Consider the following 19,619-nt stretch of genomic DNA (forward strand, 5'->3'; position numbering starts at 1 on the left):
CTTAGTTTAAAATCTTATAAACTTAACCTTTAATTCTATGCCCTTTCAAAGTAAAAAAAGATGATTAGCAAAATTATATGTATGCTATAGTCAGGATCTAACTTGCTACATCATTATGACCCAGCATAAAATAGAGACAGTCCTAATTTGGAGCTTAGGTGGGCAGAGGAAGTTAACAGAACACCTTGGGGCCAGCCTGCAAGGTGGTCCTCTGTGATTCCTGCCTCCTGGTATTTATAACCTTATGCAGTTACCTTTCACATCATAACCGGGTTGGTCTGTGTGACCAAAAGAATATGGCAGAAGTGATGAAGATATGGCTTCCATTTTGGGCTCTTGCTCTTGAGTCCCTTACTCTTGAGGAAACAAAGTTGTGAGTAGCCCTAAGGAGAGGCCACGTGGCAAGGAACTGAAGGCTTCTGCCAAAAGCCATGTGAGTGAGCCAGGAAGCATGTCCTCCAGCCCAGTCAGGGCTTTAGATGACTGCAACTCCAGCTGACATCTTGACTGTAACCTCATGAGAGACCCTGAGCCAGCACCATCATGCTAAGATGTTCTGGTTTCTGGCCCTCGTATCTATGAAAGATAATAAATGTTTTAAGCCACTAAGTTTTTGGGTAATTTATTTCACAGCAATAAATAAGTAATAAATTACTGTGACTAAAGTATAGACTAGTTAGAGTAGATATAAGTTAACTGTACTACCATCACCTTTTCCCTTGCTATTCTAATATATATAATGTTTCACTACCTTTTCCTTTAATTTCTGTATCTCATTATTGTTCTTTTTAATAACCTGGGTCAAGCATTCAAGGTCACTGAGATAAAACAAGAGGTACAAACATAAATCATTAAAAAGAAAACAGACACAAACACATTATAGTTCAACTAGTAAAGAGCTTTGACCAAAACAGCAATTTTGAACAAAGGTGGGGAAGAGGCTTCAAAGCGTAATCATTTTATAACTTAGTATGCATATTTTGAAATTTTAATATCATTAAAGACCACCAGATTTGAATATTTAGCAAGAGAAATTTCAAGTAAAAAACAGTTGAGCAATACAGCCCTATAAAGATCTCCACTTACATGTATGAAAGTGTTTATGCATTATAGCTGTTATGAATCAGATATCAAATTTGGCCCTTAAAAATAAGGAGGCTCCTCAAGAATGGGTTCATCATACCTGTTCACATATAATACATCAAAGATTATAAAATAATTGTAGTAAGGTATTACAACTAACATACATATCACCTTAACAGAGGCCTATTGAATAGCTCTCATCTACACTAGCAAAATTAAATCTGTAATTAAGTAACAGGAGGATGATCTTGTCCACCTATAAGCACTGTGTTACTGTCACATGAGAACACTTGATTGGATAAATAACTGAGTGCAGGAGTGTAGAGATGCTGTTTTACTAAATTTCATAACAAGGACAGAGTCTAAGTAAATGTAATAGGTACTAAATATTCCTGTACTCTGTGGACAGGGAATGTATTCCCAGAAAGGGGAGTTCTCATAGCAAAGTCCCTCTGGAGATTCATTCCCCATGCTCATGCTGGTATCAGTCCTCTGCTCTCTTCAAATTCTGTAAAGTTATGACAAGTTTTTGCTACTGAATCTCCCAGTTACTATTGGTTGTTCATTATTAATCACAGCTGCAGGGCTGTTTATGATTCTCTTACTAGTATCAAAAGAAATACTCCTAGGGAAGGGATATAGGTCAAGTGGTTTAGTGCCTGCTTCCCACAAGGGAGAGCCTGGGTTCGGTGTCTGGCGCCTCCTTAAAAACAAAAACCAAAACAAGCAAACAAGCAAAAAAAACCAACTCAGGGGAGCCAAACGGCTTCCCACATAAAAGGTCCTGCGTCAATCCTGGTCCCAGTACCTCAAAAAAAAATGAAAACAACAACAAAACTCCTAGCTATCTGTAATTATCTAATGGTTCTTAACTCTGTTTTCTCCACCATTTTTTTGAAGGTATCTCAAAAGCTACCCACCACACAATTCACATTTTAGTATCTGGAAGAAAACGCCCTCTTAGCTTCTTTGAGACAGCTCTAGTTTATTACTTATTGACCTGTCATTAGTCAATATGGGTCAAAACTGATCCTGTTGGCATACAAGAAGAGCCACAGTGAAGTAAGTACATACACTAGTGAATACAACCAATTCAGGACAGAATTGTGTAAAATGCTCTTCGCTGAGAGTATCTGCAGTATGTTTTCTCAATCATTTCCTTAAAGGCATCTTGATACACCCTAAATCTGATTTTAACTTACAACCTGAAATATGCATTTTAACATGCAGCAATAAAGTCTCATTTTTTTGCACCAGCAGGTCCACTACTGTTGCCTAGATCACTTTTGTTAGCTTTTATAGGTTAAGACCATTCACCAGAACACAAAATAAATGACAGAAGACAGAAGCCACAGGAGAATAAACAGGGTGATGCAAAACATACCCAACTGAAAACAGAGTAGCTGAATGCAAACGGCTTAAATGGTTTTCAAACTTTTTTTCACATGTTCATATAAATAACATTTTCTTATGTTGTCAAAACAAAAAATGTATTGCAAAGGGTGACATTGCTCTATTTTTCTGCAAATCTCTAATGTCTAGCTTAAATAAAAATCACTGGATATGCATCTGCATTCAATCTATTGCTATATCACATGTAAAGTAGCCTCAGAACACCCCAATGAACATTTGAGAGAATAAAAATTTTTAAAAAGGGCAAATAACATCTTAGGATTATTATGAAAACAGTTTTAATCTTGTAGACTCGCAGTTCTCATAAATCACACTCCGATAACCACTGGTTTAGACTTAAATGGCCAGAAGGTAGCTACTATTGGCTACCTGGGCTCTAACTGGCTGACAGGGAACACTCAGAACACGGGGGGAACAGTAAGAGCATCCAAGGCAGATGTGTGTGTGCCGTGCGCGTGCAAACTTTTGAAATACACAGCAGTGTTATATAGAGTATTATATTAAACTGCAAATACATGTTTACTCTTTACACTGATGAGTTAAGAATGCAGACAAAGAGAGAATTATTATTTCTTTGCTTATCATATTAAACTGAAGACAGAGGAGACTTGCTAAAAGGGAAGGAATGACACACTATCTGCAAAATGAGTCAGTTTTTACATATTTGTTGCCAAAACATCATTTAGTTCATGAATGATGAACCAGTTGCATGGAAAGACACCAAGTATGTGTACACATAAAAACATTATGGAAAGGAAGAAATATATAAAATTAATAAAATAAATCACTTTTTCCAAAGCTTTTTTGTCAATAGGCTAGTCAATAGCAATTACTGAGCATTCTTCTACATATCATGTCTCTTATGAAATCACAAAAAATTCCAATAGAGGTTTGTTAGAATACTGTATAAGATATAAAAACCTCAAATATCAAATGAAAAAAATGATAAAAAGTAGTTTTTTTGTAAATTAAAAAAATACTTTAAAAGTTACAGGACAGTTAAAAAACACAGCAATTATAAAAAACAGTGAACCCTAAGTTAAACCATGACTTCAAACAATAGTACCAATGGCTGCATATAAAATGCAAAACAGAGAAAAAATTGCTTTCCTATATGCCACCAGTAGTCATTTAGAAATTACAATGGGCAGAAAAGGATTTTATTAACACACATATTAAAAAACTAAGTCCAAACAGAGAACTCCAACATACTCCTACCCACCAGGTAGCCAGGTTCATCAATTTTAACATTTTGCCACATTTGTTATATCATCCCATCTATCTATAAATATCCAGTGATCTACCAATCCATCTATCTGTTCAGAAAATCCATTTTCTGAACACCCGAGTAGGCTGTATACTTCATGCTTCTTGAACACTGATTACTGCCATGAATATTTCCTAAGAATAGGATATTCACTTACGTAACCCCCTTAAGTGCAGTTACCAAGTTAAAGAAATTTAACATTGATATAAAGCTTATAGTTTATATTCCAATTTTTCCATATGTCTCAATAATGTCTTTCTGACTCCTTCTCTTCCCTTATTAGAACCCTCCTCCTGAACCATGTATTGCATTTAATTCTCATTATCTCTTTAGCTGCTCTTTCTTTTTCAGTTGTGGGAACATTTATATAACATAAACTTTCACATTCACAATCTTGCAGTACCCTCATCACATTCCATTATTAAACCGTTCTCACCTCCCCAAACAGAAATCCTACCCCATTATGCACTAACTTCCCATGACGCACCCCCCCCAGCTCCCCACCCCTTGCCCCTTGCCCTTTGCCCCTGACAATTTATATTCTAATTTCTGTCTCTACGGGCTTGCATATTCTCCAATACTTTGTAGTTAGCATTCAGCTTAAATGTACCATCCTAAATCTATAACCATCTCATTTGCTTTGATACCAACTTGATTTCAATATTATATACAAATTATGTTCCTATACCCTTTCACCCCCTACCTTTTTGTAGTTCTTGTCACAAATTAGATGTTTATACATTATGAGCCCCAAAGCACTGATTTATCATTACATTTTATGCATTTGCCTTTCAGATCATGTAGAAGGTAAAAAGTAGAATTACAAACCAAAAATACAATAGTACTGGTATTTATATTTACCCACATTGTCACCCTAACAGAGATTTTTCTTCTGTCATGCAGCTTGGATGGTGTCTACTGTCCTTTCCTTTCAACCTGCAGAACCCTCCATTACATCTTCTATAGGGCCAGTTCAGTAATGAACTCCCTCAGCTTTTATCTGGGAATGTCTTAATCTCTTTTTCATTTTTTTTCTCTCATGAATACATTTATAAAACAAAGAGAAAAATCAACAGCTTCAAATAGGTAAATAATACTGTAACAGCCAAGGCTTGTTCCCAAAATGACATTTTAAATGGAGGAAGAAAAAAAGCACAAGTTAATGTCAGTTAGTGTAGTTGTTTTAGTAGTATTGCATGAGATTAAAAAACAAATTTTCAAATTCTAGAAGTGGTAATAAAATTAAGTTATTTTCTAAATCTGGATTAAAAATAGCACTAGATCTTCAAAGTACTGAAGTTGTTAGAAAATTGTGACTTTCCCATTGGCAATCTGAGCAAAAAATAACCAAGAGTGCAAATCAGGAGTAGCAGTATACAGATTCCTGGGTATTTTTTATAAATCTGATATTATGCTGGTTGATACATATATGCCACAAACTGACCATCCTTGCTCAATGACAGTGTACAAAATTGTGACTCTTACATAAGAATCATACACACACAAAAGAAAAAATGTGTGAAATCGAAAGGTTAACCTGTGCACTTTTGTTTCTTAAAAAAAAAACAAAACCTGCAAATCAGATTTGTAACCTAGTAAGAGAAAATACATTTTAAAAGTCTTGTAGCTGTTTCCACCTAACATCAGGAGCAAGACAAGGATGTCTGCTGTCACCACTTCTACTGGGGGAAAAAAGTCTTGTAGTTTTCCTTTTCAATTGAAAGGGTAAAGCACACTAGCCATAATTTTGTTACAGATTAAAATCCAACAAGTAATTCCAATGCCCCCTGCTACTCTAGTAGAAAATGCAACTAGATAATCAGATGGAATTATTGGTTTACTTGGCACCACAGCCACAGGGACAGAATAATAATTCCAAATAAGTGAGATCACCAGTGCAGCTTGTAATACAAAGAAAGCAACAACTGACAACCCATTTTATCTTGGCTAATTGAGCTGTCCTATCCATGCTTGATGGTAGAGAGTTCATGCTTCATACCCTGGATCTCCACTACCAACTGCGCTTCCTGCTTTGAATCCTTTTGCAGCACCCTGGACATGAAGGAGGATCCTGAGGACACTGCACCCAAACTAGAAGCTGAGCACAAGCAGCCATGCCCAGCGGTCGGCCTTGGCAGCACCCATCACAGACCTGGTCACAGCACCGAAACTGCTACGGCAACTCCAGTGGAGACCAAACCACGTGCCACCTCTTCCTCATTTTTGAAAATTAGTTTTACTGAATATAGAATTCTTGGTTGGCAATTTTTTGCTTTCAGTACTTTAAAAATGCCATCCCTCTGCCTTCTTCCCTCCATGGTTTCTGATAAGAAACTGGCACTTAATCTTATTGAGATTCCCTTGTATATGACATGTTGTTTCTCTCTTTTGGCTTTTAGAATTCTCTTTTCATCTCTGGAATTCAGCAGTTTGATTATAACCTGGTAATGGTGTGAGTCTATTTGGGTTTACCCTATTTGAAGTTCATTGAGTATCCTGGATATGTATATTCATGTCTTTTGTTAAATTTGGGAAGTCTTCAGATAGCTTCAGCTATCTCTGACCTTTTCTCTCTTTCTTCTCCTTTTGGGAGTCCCAAAAATGTGTATATTGCTATGCTTGTTGGTATCCCACAGGTTCCCTTGACTGTTCACTTTTGTTCATTCTTTCTCCTTTCTGTTCTTCAGAATGGAAGATACACATTGTCTTATCTCCTACCAGATCCAATCTGCTGATGAACCCCTCTAAAGAATTTTTAATTTCTGTTACTGAGGTCTTCAGCTCTGTTTGATAGTTTTTCATAATTTCAGTCTCTCTATTGATATTCTCTTTGTGTTCACTTATCGTTTTTCTGATTTCCTTTAGTTCTTTCTCCATGGTTTCCTTAAGCTCTTTGAACATATTTATGACAATTTTCAGAAAGTTTTTGTCTGGTAAGTCCCAGGTTTGATCTTCCTCACTGATGGTTTCTAAAGCTTGATTTTCCTTTGCCTGGGCCATTGCTTGAAGTTTCTTTCCTTCTTTGTTTTTGTTTTAAAGATTTATTTATTTCTCTCCCTCCCCTCCCCACCCCAGCTGTCTGTTCTCTGTGTCTATTTGCTGTGTCTTCTTCTTTATCCACTTCTGTTGTTGTCAGCGGAACGGGAATCTGTGTTTCTTTTTGTTGCGTCATCTTGTTGTTTCAGCTATCCATGTGGGCAGCGCCATTCTTAGGAGGCAGGCTGCACTTTCTTTTGCGCTGGGCAGCTCTCCTTATGGGGCGCACTCCTTGTGCATGGGGCTCCCCTACGTGGGGGACACCCCTACATGGCACGGCACTCCTTGCGCACATCAGCACTGCACATGGGCCAGCTCCACACGGGTAAAGGAGGACCAGGGTTTGAACCGCAGACCTCCCATGTGGTAAATTGATGCCCTAACCACTGGGCCAAGTCTGCTTCCCAACTTCAAGTTTCTTTGTATATTTTGTAATCTTTGGTTGAAACCCAGACATTTTGATATTTCAATGTGTTATCACTGGAATTTAGTCTCTAAGGCATCTGTTTCTAAGCTTGTATCCAGCCAGTATGTTATGTAAGAGCTTTCTTTGAATGCCAGGAATTAACAACAACAACAAAATAGGCAGAAGAGGAGAAGATGGAGGAGGAGTCAGGGATGGAACTGAGAAGACTAAGAAGAAAACTTTCCCCAGACTTTGCAGATTGACTTGAGGGAGTACTACTCTTCTCCAGATTTTATCTAGACAATGATTTTAGAGAATAGCTCAAGGCCAAAGCTAAGGAGTTACCTGGATTCTTTATGTTCATGGGTCTTCTCCAGAAGGTATGGGCATATGGCCCTGGGAATTCCTGTTTACATGGATACAAATGTCCTCTCTTCCCTGGGATCATTTTCTCAGGATTCCAAGCACTGCAATCTATGTCCTACAGTCAGCAATCCTTTGCCCCAAGCAGCACGACTTGACTGCTCTTCTGCTCTGTGGCAGAGTACTGTCAACTGCCTTCTACACACAGGGCAAGTTCTGGGATGATGAGACTGTAATGTGTATCCTGGTCCAGTCCCTCAGGCCACTGGACCATGTATACAAACTTCCAATATGTGTATGAGGGATACCCTGCTCCCTCTGGAGTAGGTCAGTTAGGGTGCCAGGGATTCTATCACTTTTAAGTTGCCTTTTTCTTGATTCAGCACTTGCCCAGTTACTGTAATCTTTTAACTATTTCCTAGAGCTTTAAGAAAGATGTTTCTGCCAGTTCTTGCTGACTATTCAAAGTGCCTATGGGAGCATAGAGCCCTTTAGTTTCTCATTCCACCATCTTGATCAGAGCCAAGGTAGTTATTTTAATCCATTTGATACCTCAACATACCAGATGGATGCCCTCATTATTGGATAAGGGGGAGAAAGGAGGATGCCCGTAATGCACTGTCCGCTTCCACTAAAAGAAGGGCATATAGGAATTTCAGAAAAATCAACATGCAGGTGGCGTTTCAAATTGCTCACACATACGTATGTACATACAAGTTCAGAATTACTGATATAAATTAGCAAGGGGAGATCCAGAAATAACTGCACTTTGGTTTAAAGAGTTGACAATATAATTTTCTAATTGAATCAGATAATAAGAGCTAAGGTTGTCATTCTCAGAAAAACACTTTTAGGGAGAAATCAGCAAATTTAAATCCCATTACTTCAGGTGCTCTCAAGGTAATTTTACATGGTTACACAATTAATTGCTAGCAAAGAAAGTATCAAACCCTAATTCTGGACAATTTGTACAACAGGCTGCTTTCAAGAACTTTTTCTTTTCAAGAGCATTTCTAGGTATCACCAACACAGAACTCTGACCAAGAACTCAGTATACAGTTTGTGGTCGAGTCAAAATTATATGGGAAGGTTTACAAAAGACTGGTTACTGACATAAAGCAAAGTCTGTAAAGGACACTTGGCTGGGGACTCACATCGCGGCCGCCAGGACGGGAAAGGCTGCCGAGGAGGCCTCTTCCTGAGCCGGGTCGCTGCTCGCCGCCCCGCGCGCCTCGCCCGTTCTCTCTCCTCCCCGGCCCTCGCCCGGAGCCCCACACCGCCGTGCCCCGCGCCAGCCACGGAGAAGACGGAGTTGATCCAGAAGGCGAAGCTGGCCGAGCAGGCCGAGCACTACGACGACATGGCCACCTGCATGAAGGCCGTGACGGAGCTGGGGGCCGAGCTGTCCAACGAGGAGCGCAACCTGCTCTCGGTGGCCTACAAGAACGTGGTCGGGGGCCGCAGGTCCGCTTGGAGGGTCATCTCCAGCATCGAGCAGAAAACCGACACCTCGGACAAGAAGTTGCAGCTGATTAAGGACTATCAGGAGAAAGTGGAGTCGGAACTGAGGTCCATCTGCACCACGGTTCTGGAATTGTTGGATAAGTATCTAATAGCCAATGCAACTAATCCAGAGAGTAAGGTCTTCTATTTGAAAATGAAGGGAGATTACTTCCGGTACCTTGCTGAAGTGGCATGTGGTGATGATCGAAAACAAACGATAGACAATTCCCAAGGAGCTTACCAAGAGGCATTTGATATAAGCAAGAAAGAGATGCAACCCACACAACCAATCCGCCTGGGGCTGGCTCTTAACTTTTCTGTATTTTACTATGAGATCCTTAATAACCCAGAGCTTGCCTGTACACTGGCTAAAACGGCTTTTGATGAGGCCATTGCAGAACTTGATACACTGAATGAAGACTCATACAAAGACAGCACCCTCATCATGCAGTTGCTTAGAGACAACCTAACATTATGGACATCAGACAGTGCAGGAGAAGAATGCGATGCAGCAGAAGGGGCAGAAAACTAAATGCATACAGGGTGTCATCTTTCCCCTCAAGAAACCTTTTTACACATTTCCATTCCTTATTCCACTTGGATTTCCTATAGTAAAGAAACCCATTCATGTGTATGGAATCAACTGTTTAGTCTTTTCACACTGCAGCTTTGGGAAAACTCCATTCCTTGATTTGTGTTTGTCTTGGCCTTCCTGGTGTGCAGTACTGCTGTAGAAAAGTATTAATAGCTTCATTTCATATAAACATAAGTAACTTCCAAACACTTATGTAGAGGACTAAAATGTATCTGTTATTTAAGTAATCTGAACCAGTTCTGCAAGTGACTGTGTTTTGTATTACTGTGAAGATAAGAAAACGTAGTTAATTACAATTAAAGAGAATTCTACATTATTTCTTAATTTCTACATTCTCTACCTTACTCTTCTTCAGGGATTTCCTTTCAGTAAGCAACTTTTCCGTGCTCTTAATGTATTCCTTTTTAGTAGGAATCCAGAAGTATTAGATTGAATGGAAAAGCATTTGACATTTCTGGGCTGGGGGTCACAAATTGAAATGCCTCCTACAAAATATATATTAAGGAAGTCAAGTATATCTGTGGCAACAGGGAGTTTCTTTATTCACTCTTCACATGCTGCTGTTTAAGTTGACAACTTCCCTTCCCAATAAAAATTCACTTACACTCCTGCCTTTGTAGTTCTGGTATTCACTTTACTATGTAATAGAAGTAGCATGTTGCTGCCAGAATACAAGCATTGCTTTTGGCAAATTAAAGTGCATGTCATTTCTTAATACACTAGAAAGGGGATATAAATTAAAGTACCAAGTCCAAGTCTAAAATTTTAGTACTTTTCCATGCAGATTTGTGCACATGTAAGAGGGTATCCACTTTGTCTAGTGATTGTTGATTAGAGAGTTGGACCACTATTGTGTGTTGCTGATCATTGACTGTAGTCCCAAAAAAGCCTTGTGAAAATGTTATGCCCTATGTAACAGCAGAGTAACATAAAATAAAATAACATTTTATAAACCATTTCCTATGGTGTTAAAACAAATTGCCTACACATATTTTAAGGGACTACTATCTGAAGTTCATTGATCCCTTTTATCTTCTGTAAAATGTATGCATTGTGATATACTTGTCTAGGGATGCCTAGAAATGTATAAAATTGGGACTACATTTCTACCATAGATCAGTCTCATGGGCCATCTCTTTTTCCTCAGTTGTAAATGATACTTGGTTAAGTGTTATATGGAATAAAGTGGACATTTAAAAAAAAAAAAAAAAGGACACTTGGCTGAAAGTCAAGGGATTCAGGGCTTGCTATCTTCATCTCTGCATTTCTTTTTTTTATCAAATGGTGACAATGCCTGCCTCCACTTACCTTACCTGGCTTTTGAGATGATGAGATGGATTTGTCTTAATTAAATATGAAATGTATTATTATTGTTACTAATCTAGCCAAAAAATGAGAATAATTTCATAACAGCAGCCATCTAAAGTTAATCATATTACTTAATTTTAGTAACGTCATTTTGTATGTCAGGTTCCTTATAGAATGAATCTTTAACCCACAAAAAATGTTACCATAAGCCTGAAGGCATTAAATTAGCATTCCAAGCCACAGGGAATAAATGCTTCTAAGGCGGAAAAAAAAGTTAAGGCACTAATATTCCAGACATTCCTGATGGAAGAATTTATCATTGATGAGTTGATAGTACCAGATCCCATGTGAATGAATGGTCTTTCCCAGGAGGCCCACAACCTGGCTGTCCGTAAGAATTACATGTTAAATTCCTAGGTAGATTTTAAAAGGTAGATTCCTCGGTCCACTAAAAGCTAATGACTCAGGATCTGTGGAGACGAGGGGTCTGAGAACCCATTTTTCAAATGCTTTTAGGTTACTCAAAAGCTAGTTTGCAGAACTCTAATTCTCTTTTCGACTCAAAGTCTGGCCTTTCAACCATCCGTCTCAACATAACCTGGGAGCTTGTTAGAAATAAAGACCCTCAGGTCGCACCCCAGATCTAACAAATCAGAAACTACATTTTAATGAGCTCTTTAGGTGAGATTTGAACATTAAAATTTGAGAAGCACTGTCTTATATTATTTTCATCCTGCCTATTCCAGGAATTTTGTGCCTCCTTCCCAACAATAATATAAATTATTCCTCCCCCTCCCAAAACATTCCCCAGACAAAAGGAATATAAAATTCTTACTGCCTTCAACTTTACTTTTAAGAATTTTTGGTTTACTTAGAAGTTTATATATATATATAAACTACAACTTGAGATCTTGTTTTCCACTGTTCAGTTATTAACTGTGTATAGTATATACTTACAGTTTATTTCTGAGCGTGTTTTTTCTTCTCTCACATTTCTACTTGTTGAGGGAATTCTATGTGGTACAGCAGCAAGAGGCTAGGAAAGAACAAATTCAATGATATGCACCGTTTGATAATCAAGTCATAGTCTGGTACACAGTATTACTTAAATATGAAAGATAAGTAAAAGTAGGGCCAAAATATAATTTATAAAATATTAAAAAGGCAACCACGACAGCTGCTCAAAATATGAACATAAAAATATAAATATCTTTAAATCATTAATTATAATAGAGAGGGCACTTAATGGGACTAGATTAAATACATGTGAAATTAAATGTAAGCAATAATGTATTTTGTTTATTTGTAAGTATAATATTAGAGTTATCCAAATCCACTGAACAGGGAAGAATCAAATACACAAAATATTTTGGATCTACTCTGACATCAAGAAATTCTGAATGGAAAAGAAAGATAATGTACAGATTTGCTTCTATCATCTAATGATACTGAGCTTAGATGCCTTTTTGCAAAAAAAATAATATTCAATATGTATATACATATATAAATATTTATAGACATTCAACGGAGACACAGGCATGTGTTTCCATTTTTGCTACAATTTGAACCATAATTTAAGTGAGATTACCTGAAATTATATAACTTGTAACAATATATATGAACACTGAACTTTCTGATTTTTTAAAAAATTTATTGAAGTATGTCACTCATATATAAACAGTAAGTGTATAGTAATAGTTGTGAACTTAAAATGGAAACATAACATCATACAGGACTCTTATACCTCACCCTTCCACCAATACCTTGCACTGTTGTTAAACATTTTAATTAATGATTAAAGAGCATTATCAAAATATTACTAAAATCCAAAGTATTTTTCCCCCAAACTACTCTATTATTATCTTTATATCATTTATATATGAACATACATAAACAGTAAGTGTATAGTAAAAGCTGTGAACTTACAAAGCAAACAAGCATAACATCATACAGGGGACCCATACATCAACCCTCCACCAACAATCCTGCATTGTAGTGAGACATTTGTTACAAATTATGAAGAATATTGTCAAAATCTTACTGTTATTATAGTCCTTATCTTACATTTGGTGTATTTTTCATCCAACCCACCCTATTATTATTATTTTTTAAAGATTTTTTTATAACAGAAGTTGTAAACTTATAAAATGTTCATGCACATGTACAGGATTCCCAAACAACACTCCTCAATCAACACATCACACTGTGGTGGAACTTTTGTTACAAATAATATAATATCATCTGATTGTTACTACATCCACAGTGAACATCTGGCACACATTTTCCATGCTGCCCCATTATCAACATAGTAATGTCTCGGCACAGATGCAAGATTATTATTACTGTAACCACAGTCCATAGGTCACTCTAGATGTATTTTTCCATGCTTCTCCACATTCCCACCACCCTGCAGTAGTAATGTACATTCACTCTAGCTCACAAAGGACACTCTTGCATATGTACCATCAACCACTATTATCATCCACCTCTTGGTTTACTGTGCTATTCAGTTCCTAGATTATTTTCTAGCATTTTGTCAATTGGCATTTACATACCTAGGCTACCATTTTCAGCCACATCTCCATTTATAAACTAGCTGTTACTATGTGTTACTATACACTCAATACATTTCCACACTTTACAGTAAAGCTAATTAAAACTTCTACATACGTAAATATCAGTAGCCCATCTCAATTCTCCTATCTCTTTTAAGAATCCACCACCTACCACCACAGCCTGAAGCTATTTTCCTACAATTTTTTCTGAAAGATTTATGGTTCTTACTTTGATTTTTAGGTTTATGATCCATTTTGAGTTAATTTTTGGATAAGATGTGAGATAGGGGTCCTCTTTCCCTTTTTTTTTGGCTATGGATATCCAGTTCTTACAGCATCATTTTTTTTTTTAAGATTTATTTTATTTATTTCTCTCCCCTTCCCCGCCCCAGTTGTCTGTTCTCTATGTCCATTTGCTGTGTGTTCTTCTTTTTGTCCACTTCTGTTGTTGTCAGTGGCACAGGAATCTGTGCTTCTTTTTGTTGAGTCATCTTGCTGCATCAACTCTCTGTGTGTACAGCGCCATTTCTGGGCAGGCTGCACTTTCTTGCGTGCTGGGCGGCTCTTCTTACAGGGAGCATTCCTTGAGCGTGGGGCTCCCATATGCATGGCATGGAACTCCTTGCCTGCATCAGCACTGTACGTGGGCCAGCTCTACACGGGTCAAGGAGGCCTGAGGTTTGAACCATGGACCTCCCATGTGGTAGGTGGATGCCCTATTCACTGGGCCAAGTCTGCGCCCCTTACAGCACCACTTGTTGAATGGACTGTTCTGCCTGAGCTGTGTGGGTTTGACATAGCATTGTATGGGAATAATGGAAAGTAAAATTTTATTAATTTTATTCTTCATCTCATGTATTTTCAATTTTTGAAGAAATGTAACTGCTAAGAAGAGTAGAAATCCAAGTAAAATACATTTATCTTTCAAGCTTCCTTTAAAAATACTAATCAATATTCTAAATAATTTCACAGCATAAGTGTCACACATTGTAAGCTATTACTTAATGTAACAGTGATTTATTATAATGGATAAGAATCTAACTAAATGAAATAAGAGTGAACATTTACATGAGATGTGTAATCATAAGTAAGCTTGTTTGGATTACACTTATTTTTACATGAATGTTATTTACTTAAAAGGATAAAGACTTAAAAAATCCTAAATGCTGGGAAACAGACTTGGCCCAATGGATAGGGCGTCTGCCTACCACATGGGAGGACCACGGTTCAAACCCTGGGCCTCCTTGACCCGTGTGGAGCTGGCCCATGCGCAGTGCTGATGTGCGCAAGGAGTGCCATGCCATGCAGGGGTGTCCCCCACGTAGGGCGAGTGTGCCCCGTAAGGAGAGCCATCCAGCGTGAAAGAAAGTACAGCCTGCCCAAGAATGGTGCCAACACACACAGAGAGCTGACACAACAAGATGATGATGCAACAAAAAGAAACACAGATTGCTGGTGCCACTGACAAAAATACAAGCAGTCACAGAAGAACACACAGCGAATGGACACAGAGAGCAGACAACTTGGGGGGGGAGGGGGAAGGGGAGAGAAATAAATGAAAAAAAAATCTTAAAAAAAAATCCTAAATGCTTTAATTATTTTTTTTTTTTTTAGCTTAGGTCCTTTCCTACACCTTCACATCAGCAAACTCCTCTCCAACAATGTCGGATTCCTTTGCGGCAACATCTCTGACTTCCCTAACAAAAACTGCCTATTTTCCTTTTCTTTGCTCCTCAAACAAACTGAATTTATCAAAATTAGGAAGTATATTTTATCCAGAGCAGGTTCTCAAAAATGTTCAATGAGTTGAATATAAGTAAATATTCAAATTGAATATTTCAATAATTCAATTGCTCAAAATATGCTGCCAACTTAGCTTTACCTGTTGCAGAGGAAAATCTGAAATTTAAAGATGTGCCTCAACTTATATCAAAAAGGGTGTTAAGAGAAATAATACCAAAAGACATTAATGATTTATGGTCTTTTTTTCTTAGAAAACATGAATCTCCCTGCCCCCATTATGTTTTATGAGAGAAGTACCTCTATTTTTTTTTTTATTTTATTAAAGCCTTTCTAGGTATACTGCCACCTTCAGAGAGAAATACTCTGAGGGTGAGTGGAGTCCTCAAACTTAGCATTAATTGGTGGACATTCCTCCAATGTTAGGAAGCAAAAGAGGTCCAACTGGAAAAAGTTCTGTACCTCCATCCTAAACTTTTGACTTCACCTTAAGTGGTGAGGAAGCATCTCTCTCATGTACCTATTATGATACCTAATAAAACAGTTTTTTTGGTGTGTGAAAATGGTACCTTCGATGGTACACTCACACTCTTAGGAATATCTTTGCATCAAATTTAATTCATAAACATCTGAACACAAATTTTTAGAAACAACAATAAGGTAGATCAAGAATTGGACCCAGGGAAACGGACTTGGCCCAGTGGTTAGGGCGTCCGTCTACCACATGGGAGGTCCATGGTTCAAACCCCGGGCCTACTCGACCCGTGTGGAGCTGGCCCATGCGCAGTGCTGATGCGTGCAGGAGTGCCCTGCCACGCAGGGGTGTCCCCCGCGTAGGGGAGCCCCATGCGCAAGGAGTGCGCCCCGTAAGGAGAGCCGCCCAGCGCGAAAGAAGTGCAGCCTGCCCAGGAATGGCGCCGCCCACACTTCCTGTGCCGCTGACGACAACAGAAGCAGACAAAGAAACAAGATGCAGCAAACAGACACAGAGAACAGACAATCGGGGAAGGGGGTGGGGATTAAATAAATAAATAAATCTTTAAAAAATAAAAAAAATAAAAAAAATAAAAAATAAAAAAAAAAGAATTGGACCCAAGTTAACTTTCCTCAGTGTAGGCAATTAACAGGAAATAAAGATACATAAATCTAAAAGACCCAAATATTAAGATATTGACAGCAAAAATAATTTTTAAAATTAGGTATTTAAACTTTACATGTGCATGTTTTGTCACTTTCAAAGTGCTTTCACATACTTTAGCTCATTTTGTCTGCAAAATAAGCTTGTGAAACAAATATTATTCCTCATTTGATAATAGGGACCCAGAGTCAAAATTAAGTGACACAGGGCATTCAGTTGGTAGACTGTAAAGCTGGAAAAAAAAAAACACCTTATGTAATGGCATAAGACAAATTTATTTGGTGCCTCGCCATCCTGCCTGGTTTAGTCATAAGTTGCCCTTTTGAGCTGCCACCCCAGTTAGCCCAGCCCTGGGTGTAAGAGCAATTAGCAAGGCCTGAACCTGTATATGATTTGGAGTGGTAAGAACAGCCTCTAGCAGCTTCTGCCCTTTTACGCCACATAATTTACGAGCAGGGCAGGTACTTCCACGTGGCTTGTATGATAAGATGCTGGCCTCAGCTTCTCCAAACAGCCCTTGCTGCTTCTGCCTTTCAGGCCACATAGTCTGAAGCTTCTAATTCCTTGTATCCCTCGGACAGCCCTACCTCTCCCCTCTGGGTCACAATAAAGGCAAGTGCCCAGGACACACATCTGCTTCTCCCCACCTCCCTGCTCCACAGACCCTTGCAGGAGATTAGGTAACCCGAGAGGGCCCTTCTGCCGCCCTCATTCTCCCCTCTCCTCCAGAGCCTTTAATCTAACAAAGGTGTCCTTCCATGCAGTCTTGGTTGGCTGGCTATCAGCCTCATCACCCAAAGAACTTCAACATACCATCCAAAATACCTTGGATTTTGCTCATAAAATATGGGAACAAACAAACAAACAAAACTATCACATTGAGTTAGACACATAGGTTATCGATGGACATGGATGAAACCCATCTAAAATGGCATAACTATGAAGTTATTAAATCTTATAACGCTGTACATAGTAAATGAGTTAACATATAGAAGAAAATTATGTTACATAAAAATCAGATTACAATTATTTCAGTGTATCATATTTTTAAATTAGAAAGTACATGGGAATACGACACCACAAAAAATTAAATTTCTTCTTTCCATTCTGCATGATCTATAATAAATTTTAAGAACTAAACAGAATTAGTATATATGATAGATATTTTCCAGAATAATCAACTTCCATCCAACAGGTATAGTATTATAACAAGTGCTGAAATGCCAGTTAGACACATTTAAATTGTGTGCACTTAGAAATTACAATTACAAATTCTTAGCAAACAAATGATGATGGATTATGCCCATCCTAAGGATCAGAGAGTGTCTGCAAATGAAAGCATCTATCCCATGGGATGTAAGCCCCCTCCCAATTAGAAATAGTAGCCATCACCATCCTAAAATCCTCAAGATTGGGGAATGAACAATGGACTAAAGTAGACTTATTATTATTCCATTATAGAATTATTATTATTCTAGCAGTGGAAGAAGTTTTATCACTGATATAAAGGCAGCAGCCACCAGAGGTTCTAAGGAGAGGAAGAGGGAAGAATGCATGGGAGCATTTTCAGGACACTGGAATTGTCCTGCTTGACATTGGAATGGTGGATACAGGCCATTATACATTTTGTCATAACCTATAAAATGGTGTGGGGCAAAGTGTAAACTATAAGGTGAACTATAGTCCACGGCTAGTAGGAATGTTTTAATATGTGTTCATCAATTGTAACAAATGTACCACAATAATGAAAGATGTTGTTAATGTGGGAAAGTATGGGAGGGAGAGACGGTGGGGCATATGGGAATTCACTATATTTTTAATATAATAATTATATAACCTAAAGCTTCTTTAAAAAATTAAAAAAAAAATTCTTAGCAAGAATTTCTCTGGGAAAAGTACTGTCTTAAGGTATGTTAGGAGGGAAGTGGATATGCTCAACTGATAGGAGCATCCGCTTACCATATGGGAGGTCCAGGGTTCAAACCCAGGGCCTTCCGGCCTGTGTGGTGAGCTGGCCCACATGTGGTGCTGCCACACACAAAGAGTGCCGTGCCATGCAGGAGTGTCGCCCGCATAGGGGAACCCCATGCTCAAGGAGTGTGCCCTGCACTGAGCCGCCCTGAACAGAAAAAGTGCACCCAGGAGTGACACTGCACACATGGAGAGCTGATATATAGAGAGGTTTATAACAATTTACACTCATAAAACCAACAACATACTTTTTTTTTTTTTAGGTATCAGGGGCCAGGGATTGAACCCAGGCTATCATATGTGGGAAATTGACTCTCAACCACTGAGCCACATTGGCTTCCCTGAGTTGGTTTTTTTGTTTGTTTTGCTTGTTGTTTGTTTTTGTTCAGGAGGCACAGGGAACCAAACCTAGGACCACCCTTGTGGGAGGTGGGACCTCAACCTCTTGAGCCACATCTGCTTCCCATATACTCCTGATAGAATGAATTTCTTTCTCTGCTAGATGAGAAAGCTTCAGATGTATCTTTATTCACAGATTGTTTCTAAATGTGACCTATTATTTTCCCTTTGATAAAATTTGATAAAAGAACTTTAAAATTTAGTATAAGTAAATAGTATGAGGAAAGGGACAATAATGCAACATTTAGAGCACTGACAGAGTGTAGGTAGTCCTAGCCTTACATGGTTTTGATATGAATGAATTTAAGTTACCATGGTTTAATTAAATAACACCAATCCCAAAGAACATTGTTCAAATTTCATTTGCTACCATATATTAACAGTAATTGCATAAAGTATGAATTTCACTGCTAGTTCTCCCATCTACAAACCACTATATAAATAAAAGATGGACATCATGTTCACTGATAAATTGCTTCTCTCAAAGTCTGTTGGTGACTGGTCACTACATATCTGGTATTCAGTTTTTACAAAGGCAGCAAAGTGTGTAATTCTGTTGCCTACCTGTCTCTCAGTGACAGTAAACTCATGAGGCATTTTATGAAAACTGATAACCAAAAGAGGGAATTAGCCAACAAAGATAAAAGTGCCACAAAGAATGAAAAGTGATAAGCTGGAAGTGAAACACTAACTGAACAAAAGGAACTGGAGAAACAGCTGACTGTGAGAATGCTGACACTGCTGCTGTTTGAGAGACTGTAGATGTATAGCCAGAGGAACTTAATGAAGGTGAACTTATCACTGTAATTAAAGGAAAGCAGTTGTAACCAAAAGGATGAAGA

At 38.2% G+C, this 19,619-nt stretch overlaps 1 protein-coding gene and 1 pseudogene across 5 annotated transcripts in view; one reads left to right on the forward strand and one right to left on the reverse strand.

Moving 5' to 3' along the window:
* MAP4K3 (mitogen-activated protein kinase kinase kinase kinase 3) overlaps nucleotides 1-19,619 on the reverse strand; it is a 251,566-nt gene that overhangs the window by 83,978 nt on the left and 147,969 nt on the right. For all 5 annotated transcript variants that reach the window (XM_058278442.2, XM_058278440.2, XM_058278443.2 and 2 more), the window contains one exon: nucleotides 11,932-12,010. In XM_058278442.2, the coding sequence (XP_058134425.1) occupies nucleotides 11,932-12,010 (79 nt within the window). The remainder of the gene's footprint in view (nucleotides 1-11,931; nucleotides 12,011-19,619) is intronic.
* LOC139436746 (14-3-3 protein theta pseudogene) lies at nucleotides 6,791-10,271 on the forward strand (annotated as a pseudogene).

This window comes from Dasypus novemcinctus, chromosome 17 (genome assembly GCF_030445035.2).
Source record: "Dasypus novemcinctus isolate mDasNov1 chromosome 17, mDasNov1.1.hap2, whole genome shotgun sequence".
In the NCBI taxonomy this organism is placed as follows: domain Eukaryota; kingdom Metazoa; phylum Chordata; class Mammalia; order Cingulata; family Dasypodidae; genus Dasypus; species Dasypus novemcinctus.